Source organism: Salmo trutta, chromosome 12 (assembly GCF_901001165.1).
Source record: "Salmo trutta chromosome 12, fSalTru1.1, whole genome shotgun sequence".
Lineage (NCBI taxonomy): Eukaryota > Metazoa > Chordata > Actinopteri > Salmoniformes > Salmonidae > Salmo > Salmo trutta.
The window spans coordinates 85,527,249-85,537,258 of NC_042968.1; the positions used below are offsets into that span (position 1 = coordinate 85,527,249).

At 44.3% G+C, this 10,010-nt stretch overlaps 1 protein-coding gene across 3 annotated transcripts; it reads left to right on the plus strand.

The window, feature by feature from the left end:
• Nucleotides 1-232: 232 nt before the first annotated feature.
• Nucleotides 233-9,752, plus strand: kiaa1191 (KIAA1191 ortholog). 3 transcript variants are annotated; one of them, XR_003880379.1, is made up of 10 exons: nucleotides 233-389; nucleotides 1,126-1,298; nucleotides 2,344-2,448; nucleotides 2,621-2,811; nucleotides 5,214-5,334; nucleotides 5,539-5,666; nucleotides 5,925-6,037; nucleotides 8,899-9,065; nucleotides 9,355-9,658; nucleotides 9,702-9,752. XR_003880379.1 is itself a non-coding variant. In XM_029770190.1 (9 exons), exons 2-9 carry the CDS (start codon nucleotides 1,289-1,291, stop codon nucleotides 9,567-9,569), a joined length of 1,050 nt encoding a protein of 349 aa, XP_029626050.1. In that variant the 5' UTR covers nucleotides 233-389; nucleotides 1,126-1,288; the 3' UTR covers nucleotides 9,570-9,695. The 3 variants fall into 3 exon arrangements, 2 of the variants coding, with proteins under 2 accessions (XP_029626050.1, XP_029626051.1); XM_029770190.1 differs by lacking the exon at nucleotides 9,702-9,752 and having other exon boundaries at nucleotides 9,355-9,695; XM_029770191.1 differs by lacking the exons at nucleotides 1,126-1,298; nucleotides 9,702-9,752 and having other exon boundaries at nucleotides 9,355-9,695.
• The last annotated feature ends 258 nt before the right edge of the window (nucleotides 9,753-10,010 follow it).

Below are 10,010 nucleotides of genomic sequence, written 5' to 3' on the forward strand. Positions count from 1 at the left end.
TAAGCCTTGATATGGACATCTATCTGAATATCAACGGTATCAGTCCAATGGTAGATTTGTGCAAACATGTCACACAGTGCCCCTAGTGACAGGAGTCAGGACATAACAATAAAATAAAATAAAATAAAATGGTATTGCATTTGCCACATGCGTCGAATACAGCAGACTTCGATTTTACGGTCCACCCTGCAGGTTATGTTGTCGCGAGACTACACAAAACCACGTACCATCACTGTGCGGAATTTCCTTTATTCTTCACATAGGGAACTGGATATCATGGCCGAGATGTGTCTTTGGTGTTCTGTAACCTTTCCCATTGACATTGTAAGGTTACGGCTGTCTGCATCTTTAACGTGTCTGTTGTAAGCGGCGTGGGGCCTTTTTATCTGGTAAGTTTAAACTAAATTGTACGTGTTAGATCGTGTTTTTCACTCTATCGTCACCATTGTTGCGGTTACCCAGGCATCATGAACGCTCGCTAGCAAGCTGAGACTTCTCAATTACTCACTAGCTTGCTATGGCTGGTCATCTGCTTCGTATAATGCAATTGAAAGTTTATTGTTGTAGTTAGGCATTAGATTTTATTTGACCAACAAACCGTTTTGGTCGCTCAGAACCGCTATTCTATTCCACTCGATGTGTCAATTATCACCGTCTAACGTTACCCCGTCTGACACGTAACATCGATAAGAAATGATTAGATGATCCGATGAATGTAATTGTGTGCCATATTCACGGATATTAACTAGTGTTTATAAGGGAAACGTAGTCATTTGCACAACTGAATGCATTCAACCGAAATGTGTCTTCCGCATTTAACCCAACCCCTCTGAACCAGAGAGGCTGCATTAATCGACGCCCAGGGAGCAATTGTTGTGGGGATTAAATGCCTTGCTCAAGGGCAGAACCTTGCCTGCTCGGGGATTCGAACAAGCAGCTTTTCAGTTACTGTCCCAACTGCTAGATTACCAGTCACACATAACTATATAGCCGTATACTGTGCTGTTCTGACGATGTAGGCTATTATCTGCTGTAGTTTAGAGCTGTTGTTCTGAACATGGCCTCAGCCACAGACCACCTGTCTGACATGTCCTCTTCTTATTGCTGTATTTTGTTCTTTTCCAGCTTTCCAGGTCTGTCCTCCTCCTCCTGTCCCACAATGCTTTATCAGCAGGCCTTAATGTCTGAGCCAGATAAACCCAGCCTATTGTAGCGGTCATTTTCCATTCAGCACTACAAACATGGTTAGCATGGGCCTCTATATCAGGATGTTGGGGGGCCACAAAAAATGAGTACCGGTACGCACATCCATACACACACACAACCGTTTTAGGCCCTGAGGCCCTAAGCGAAATGTTGTTGCCCCCCCCACCTTGCGAGCAAAATATTTTAACAGACCTGCAATTCTACACATTTTTGCCATGGGTTGTAGAGAAAAGATTGCAGATCTAAAGCAAGTTTTCTGCAATTCTACACATTTTGCCATCTGGCGGTGAGAAGACTTTGCAGTTTCATGTAATTCTATTAATTTTGCCATTGGGCAGAGAAAAATTTGAAATTTTACAGCTAATATCCTGCAATTCTACACATTTTGCAATGGGGGGGGCTTCGACCTCCCTGGCACATTTGTCCAGACTGCTTTCTCAAATCGCACGGGAAAATGGAACACTAAAACAGAAGACAACACCATATCAGCTGCCAAGTAGCAAAACATTGACTCACCCCAGCGGCACAATGCTGTTAATAAACGAGCTGTTACCCTTGTTTTGGCTAAGGCTGTTAATAACAAGCTGTTACCCTTGTTTTGACAAAGGCTGTTAATAACAAGCTGTTACCCTTGTTTTGACTAAGGCCGTCAATAAACGAGCTGTTACCCTTGTTTTGACTAAGGCCGTCAATAAACGAGCTGTTACCCTTGTTTTGACTAAGGCCGTCAATAAACGAGCTGTTACCCTTGTTTTGACTAAGGCCGTCAATAAACGAGCTGTTACCCTTGTTTTGACTAAGGCCGTCAATAAACGAGCTGTTACCCTTGTTTTGACTAAGGCCGTCAATAAACGAGCTGTTACCCTTGTTTTGACTAAGGCCGTCAATAAACGAGCTGTTACCCTTGTTTTGACTAAGGCCGTCAATAAACGAGCTGTTACCCTTGTTTTGACTAAGGTTGCTTGCTGTCATTGGCCACTGACTCCAGCATGCACCTGGAAGTTTTCCCATGATTATCTGATATTGTTTCTTTGAAATGAGCATGTACACTGTACATTTTAATTACATATAAAATAGTGATTTTAAAAAAGGTTTTTCTGGGTTGTTGAAATTTGATATTCTCTTCCTCCCCTGAAGGTCCAGTCCAATCTTTTGTCAGGTTGGATTCATCTGAACACTACCTCATTGTCAGCCATAAGAGTCAGCCTTCTGAAACAATGTCCAGGTCAGGAGATATACCAGGTAGGGCTGGGGGGCAGTGAGAGTGGGCATTACAGTGTTGTGTACTTGTTTTTAAATTGTGATGTTATATGTAAACATATGCTTCCAACACGTATAGCTCATCATTTAATGTATTTTGAGACCATTTTGAGTCATTTTTAGAGTTTTAATGCTTCAACATTCCCCCCCTCAGCCCTGGAGTCTGGGACCTCAGAGGGGCTCCTGGGAGGCATGTCCCTACCTGTTGGCATGACCCGCCGTGCCATGAGCTATGATGACAACATGGAGGCACCCATGTCGCCGCCTCCCTCTGATATCAACATCAACAACCTGTGGGCGAAGAGGCCCGTCGTCCCACCCAGGAGGTTCCGTCACCAGGCTGAGGTAGAGGCCACACTTCCACTGCTCTCCAGCCTCACAGTTCAGATGGTGCTGTGTCTGTCCGTCAGTGGAGGCTGCTGAGCGGTTGATGGCTCATAATGGGTGGAACAGAGCGAAATGGAATGGCATCAAACACATGGAAACCATTCGTTTGCTGTATTTGCTATCATTCCACTGATTCCGCTCCAGCCGTTACCGCGAGCCTGTTCTCCCCAATTAAGGAGCCACCAAACTCCTGTGCCGTCAGTATTCATAAAGCATCTCGGGGTAGGAGTGTTGATCTAGAATCAGGTCCCCCGTCTATGTAAACGTATTCATTAGATCTATAAAAAAAACGGATACTACATCAGCCTTCATACTCTGACACGCTGATGTGTGTATGTAATGCCATTCTACTAGGCTATGTTCAGATCCTGTTGTATTGCTGCATTACTATAGTTAATAAGTTCTGTACATACAGTGCATTCGGCAAGTATTCAGACCCCTTGACTTTTTCCACATTTTGTTACATTACAGCCTTATTCTGAAATGAATTAAATTGTTTTTCCCCCCCTCAATCTACACACAATACCCAATAATGATAAAGCAAAAACAGGTTTTTAGATATGTTTGCAAATGTATAAAATAAAAAAACTGATAACATTTACATAAGTATTCAGACCCTTTACTCAGTACTTTGTTGAAGCACATTTGGCAGCGATTGCATCCTCGAGTCTTCTTGGGTATTACGCTAAAAGCTTGGCACACCTGTATTTGGGAGTTTCTCTCAAGCTCTGTCAGGTTGGATGGGGAGCGTCGCTGCACAGCTGTTTTCAGGTCTCTCCAGAGATGTTCAAGTCTGGGCTCTGGCTGGGCCACTCAAGGACATTCAGAGACTTGTCCCGAAGCCACTCCTACATTGTCTTGGCTCTGTGCTCAGGGTTGTTGTCCTGTTGGAAGTTGAACCTTCACCCCAGTCTGAGGTCCTGAGCGCTCCGGAGAAGGTTTTCATCAAGGATCTCTGTACTTTTCTACGATTTCCCTCGATCCTGACTAGTCTCCCAGTCCCTGCTGAAAAACAACCCTACAGCATGATGCTGCCACCACCATGCTTCACCGTAGGGATGGTGCCAGGTTTCCTCCAGACGTGACGCTTGGCATTCAGGCCAAGGAGTTCAATCTTGGTTTCATCAGACCAGAGAATCTTGTTTCTCATGGTCTGAGAGTCCTTTAGGTGCCTTTTGGCAAACTCCAAGCGGGCTGTCATGTGCCTTTTTACTGAGGAGTGGCTTCCGTCTGGCTGCTCTACCATAAAGGCCTGATTGGTGGAGTGCTGCAGAGATGGTAGTCCTTCTAGAAGGTTCTCCCATCTCCCCGGAGGAACTCTAGAGCTCTGTCAGTGACCATCGGGTTCTTGGTCAACTCCCTGATCAAGGCCCTTCTCCCCCGATTGCTCAGTTTGGCCATGTGGCCAGCTGTAGAAAGAATCTTGGTGGTTCCAAACTTCTTCCATTTAAGAATGATGGAGGTCACTGTGTTCTTGGGGACCTTCAATGCTGCAGAAATGTTTTGGTACCCTTCCCCAGATCTGTGCCTTGACACAATCCTTTCTCAGAGCTCTAAGGACAATTCCTTCAACCTCATGGCTTGGTTTTTGCTCTGACATGCACTGTCAACTGTGGTACCTTATATAGACAACTGTGTGCCTTTTTTCTAAATCATGTCCAATCAATTACATTTACCACAGGTGGACTCAAATCAAGTTGTTGTAGAAACAGCACAAGGATGATCAATGGAAACAGGATGCACCTGAGCTCAAATTCGAGTCTACTAGCAAAGGGTTTGAATACTTATGCAAATAAGGTATTTCTGTAAAAAAATGTATACATTTCAAAAATGTCAAAACCTATGTGCACTTTGTCATTATTGGGTATTGTGTGTAGATGAGGGGGAAAAAAATATTTTGTCCATTTTAGAATGTTGTACTGTAACAAAATGTGAATGGGCAAGACAAAAAAGTAAATACCTTTGAATGGGGTAGGGTCATAGGTGCCAGGTGCACCGGTTTGTGTCAAGAACAGCAACGCTGCAGGGTTTTTCATGCTCAACAGTTTTCTGTGTGTATCAAGAATGGTCCACCACCCAAAGGACATCCAGCCAACTTGACACAACTGTGGGAAGCATTGGCGTCAACATGGGCCAGCATCGCTGTGGAACGCTTTCGACACCTTGTAGAGTCCACGCCTGACAAATTTAAGCTGTAGTGGTGGGGGAGTGCAGTTCAATATTAGGAAGGTGTTAATGTTTTTTTTTTACTCTGTGTCTATGACCACAGGTGTACCTATTCATGCAAATGCTCCTCTAACTGCCTCTGTGATCCATTGGTGTGTTTTTTTTTCCCCCTTCTTTTTTCCTCATTTTTAAAGGAGGATGAATCTGGAATTACCCTAACCCACGCTGCGACTTTTGACCCTGGCCACAGGCCAAATATGCCTGTCGTGGTGAAGGCCAAAGCCTCCTCCGTCATCATCAACTCTCTGATGACCAGTAAGACTTTACCATGATGGTTACTATATTGTTAGTGTATCAACCTCAGCATGACCTATTCCAATCCTGCTGCTCATTAATGGAACACTGATTAGCTTTTATTTTGATTGTAATCAAGCTCGTATTGGATAACGTTAGGCTGTCTGTCTCCTCAGCGGAGAAACACGTCCTCCTTTAATACAGTATGTTGTCTGTTTTTTCCAGAGCAAACCCAGGACAGCATGTACAGGTTTGAGCAGCAGGCTGGGCTGAGAGACACTGGGTACACCCCCCATAAGGGCCTCACTGCTGAGGAGACCCGCCACCACCACCGCATGCCTGAGTCATTCCAAGTGGGTCTTTATTTTATTGCTTACCGAGGCACGACTTTATTTTCCGGGAGTCAGATAATTATTAACAGAAATATACATCCATATTTTTATTACATGTATTTTCCTTCATGATAGGTTTGATAAAGCATCAACAAAGTGAAATCAGTGAATCCTCAAAATCTCAGTTAGCAATCTATGTCAAGGAGGAGTGATTCATAAGGTTTTACTGTTAATAATATTCATCACACTGTTCTTTTTTCCTTGATGTATTGTCTGTAGAAAATGAACATTCAAAGTGTGGATATGGGAGCTGGACATGAGGACAAGCAAACATCATCTGCTCAGTCCACCCCTAATAGCACTCCTCAGAGCTCACCGAAACAGAACCGCAGGTAAGTGCAACCATGTCCTCGTTACCATTTGTTAACTTCTATGGGCTACGTGGGCGTCCCACCTGCGGGACACAGCCAGTGAAATATCAGGGTGGCAAATTCAAAACAACAAAATCTCATAATTCAAATTTCTCAAACACACAACTATTTTACACCATTTTAAAGATACACTTGTCCTTAATCCAACCACATTGTCCGATTTCAAAAAGGCTTTACAGCGAAAGCATAAAGGTAGATTATGTTAGGACAGTGCCAACACAAGAAAAACCACAGCCATTTTCCAAGCTGGAGAGGGGTCACAAAAAACAGAAATACAGCTAAAATTAAGCACTAACCTTTGACGATCTTCATCAGATGACACTCCTAGGACTCAATGTTACACAATACATGTATGTTTTGTTCGATAAAGTTCATATTTATATAAAAAAAAAACATTTTACATTGGCACGTGATGTTCCGAAAATATTTTGCCTCCAAAACTGCCGGTGAATCAGCACAACAATTTACAAAAATACTCATCATAAACGTTGATAAAATATTAAACTGTTATTCAAAGAATTATTGATCAACATCTTTTTAATGCAACCGCTGTGACAGATTTCAAAAAAGCTTCACGGGGAATGCACACTTTGCAATAATCTGAGTACGGCGCTCAGAAAAATACATCAGGCAATACAGATACCTGACATTTTGGAGTCATCTAAAATCATAAATAGCATTATAAATATTCACTTACCTTTAATCTTCATCAGAAGGCACTTCCAGGTATCCCAGGTCCACAATAAATGTGGTTTTCTTCGATGAAGTCCATAATTTATGTCCAAATACCTCCTTGTTGTTTGCGCGTTCAGTAAGCTACTCCAAATGTAGGATGCGCGCCGAAAATTTCACGACGTAAAGTAAAAAAAAGTACTATTTACGTTCGTAGAAACATGTCAAACGTTGTAGAGCATCAATCTTTAGGGCTTTTTTAACATAAAACATCAATAATATTCCAACCGGACGATTCCAATGTCTTGAAAAACGTTATGGAACACAGCTACCTCATCACGTGAACCTGTGCCAATGAACTCATGTCATTTTCTGAGTCACCAACTTCCCGGCCTTCTTGTTTGCTCTCTGTTCACTGCAAAAGCCTGAAACAAGGTTCTAAAGACTGTTGACATCTAGTGGAAGCCTTAGGAAGTGCAAAATCAACCCTAAGTCACTGTGTGTTAGATAGGCAATGACTTGAAAAGACTACAAGCATCAGATTTCCCACTTCCTGGTTGGATTTTTCTCAGGTTTTTGCCTGCCAAATGAGTTCTGTTATACTCACAGACATCATTCAAACAGTTTTAGAAACTTCAGAGTGTTTTCTCTCCTAATCTACTAATAATATGCAAATATTTGACTCTGGGCCCGAGTATTAGGCAGTTTACTCTGGGCACGTTTTTCATCTGAAATCGACACTAACAGGTTAAGACGCTAACAGCTGACAGACGGTAGGCAATTAAGGTCACAGTTATGAAAACTTAGGACACTAAAGAGGCCTTTCTACTGACTCTGAAAAACACCAAAAGAAAGATGCCCAGGGTCCCTTCTCATCTGCGTGAATGTGCCTTAGGCATGCTGCAAGGAGGCATGAGGACTGCAGATGTGGCCAGGGCAATAAATTGCAATGTCTGTACTGTGAGATGCCTAAGACCGTGCTGCAGGGAGACAGTACGGACAGCTGATCATCCTCGCAGTGGCAGACCACGTGTAACAACACCTGAACAGGATCGGTACATCCGAACATCACACTTGCAGGACAGGTACAGGATGGCAACAACAACTGCCCGAGTTACACCAGGAACGCACAATCCCTCCATCTGTGCTCAGACTGTCCGCAATAGGCTGAGAGAGGCTGGACTGAGGGCTTGTAGGCCTGTTGTAAGGTAGGTCCTCACCAGACATCACCGGCAACAACGTCGCTTATGGGCACAAACCCACCATTGCTGGACCAGACAGGACTGGCAAAAAGTGCTCTTCACTGACAAGTTGCGGTTTTGTCTCACCAGGGGTGATGGTCGGATTCACATTTATCGTCAAAGGAATTAGAGTTACACCGAGGCCTGTACTCTGGAGCGGGATAGATTTGAAGGTGGAGGGTCCGTCATGGTCTGGGGCGGTGTGTCACAGCATCATCGGACTGGGCTTGTTGTCATTGCAGGCAATCTCAATGCTGTGCGTTACAGGGAAGACATCCTCCTCCCTCATGTGGTACCCTTCCTGCAGGCTCATCCTGACATGACCCTCCAGCATGACAATGCCACCAGCCATACTGCTCGTTCTGTGCGTGATTTCCTGCAAGACAGGAATGTCTGTGTTCTGCCATGGCCAGCGAAGAGCCCGGATCGCAATCCCATTGAGCACGTCTGGGACCTGTTGGATCGGAGGGGGAGTGCTAAGGCCATTCCCCCCAGAAATGTCCAGGAACTTGCAGGTGCCTTGTTGGAAGAGTGGGGTAACATCTCACAGCAAGAACTGGCAAATCTGTTGCAGTCCATGAGGAGGAGATGCACTGCAGTACTTAATGCAGCTGGTGGCCACACCAGATACTGACTGTTACTTTTGATTTTGAGGCCCCCCCCCTTGTTCAGGGACACATTATTCAATTTCTGATAGTCACATGTCTGTTGAATCTTATGTTCATACAAATATTTACACATGTTAAGTTTGCTGAAAATAAACGCAGTTGACAGTGAGAGGTTGTTTCTTTTTTTGCTGAGTTTACATGGGCCCTTACCCACCTTATCTAAATGAGCATGATTATGATGCCTATTCAGCGGCCACTGTAAAGTGGTTGACCATCTGGTATTTCTCTGTGTTCCTGGCAGGGGCTGGTTGTCCAGCCAGAGCTCGACAGCATCTGTCAGTAGCTCAGACCTCAGTACCAGCTCTAACACCAGTGTGGATATGGGTGCTGGTGAGGGGGGAGGAGCAGTCGAACGCTGGGGTATCTTTGGACCACGTCCGGTTGTTCAGAAATCCACTACCGACCCAGGTACTGACCACATGATTTGGGGAGGATGATATTTTACATGATTCCATTTTGCTTCCTCTAAACTGTAATCATGTTGGTAGATTGGCTCAATGTTCTTTGATGTGAATTACACATTAATAAGATTGTTTTTACATGGTCGTGTACAAAATCGGTACACTTGATTTTCATTGTGTATCAGATATCCTTATTTATGGTGAATTTGTGCATTTAACAAATTCTGAGATGTTTGAGTTTCAGTCATGTTGTCATTGTTCTCCTGTCTAAGACCAGTCCTGTGTATTCTCTCCAGGTGGTTTTGCTCTCCAGTCGTACCGCGGGGCCCAGAAGCCCACCCCCATGGAGGTGATGAAGGCTCAGGCCACTCGGCTGGCTCATGACCCTGCTGTTAACCAACAGGCCCATCCCAAGATGGAGATCCCCACCATGGAGAGCAGTAGACCGTCAGCACGGCCGCACAAACTCAAACCTCGAGACATAAATATCCTCACGCCCTCGGGTTTCTGAGATGTACCATGTTGTCACTTCTCCTTTATTTTGTAACTACTAGTCTAGTCTACCATCTAGTCCAAGGCTCTCCAACTCTGTTCCTGGAGATCTACTCTCCAGTAGGTTTTCACTCCAACCCTGTTCATGGAGAGCTACCCTCCTGTAGGTTTTATATCCAACCCTGTTCCTGGAGATCTACTCTCCTGTAGGTTTTCACTCCAACCCTGTTCCTGGAGATCTACTCTCCTGTAGGTTTTCACTCCAACCCTGTTCATGGAGAGCTACTCTCCTGTAGGTTTTCACTCCAACCCCAGTTGTTACTAACCTGATTCAGCTTAACATCCAGCTCATTATCGGAATCAGGACAGTAGTGCTCCAGGAACAGGGTTGGAGAGCCCTGGTCTAGTCTCTCCCCACTTCTATTATTTAACACCCTTGTTTTGCCTCAGCCTTTTGCCG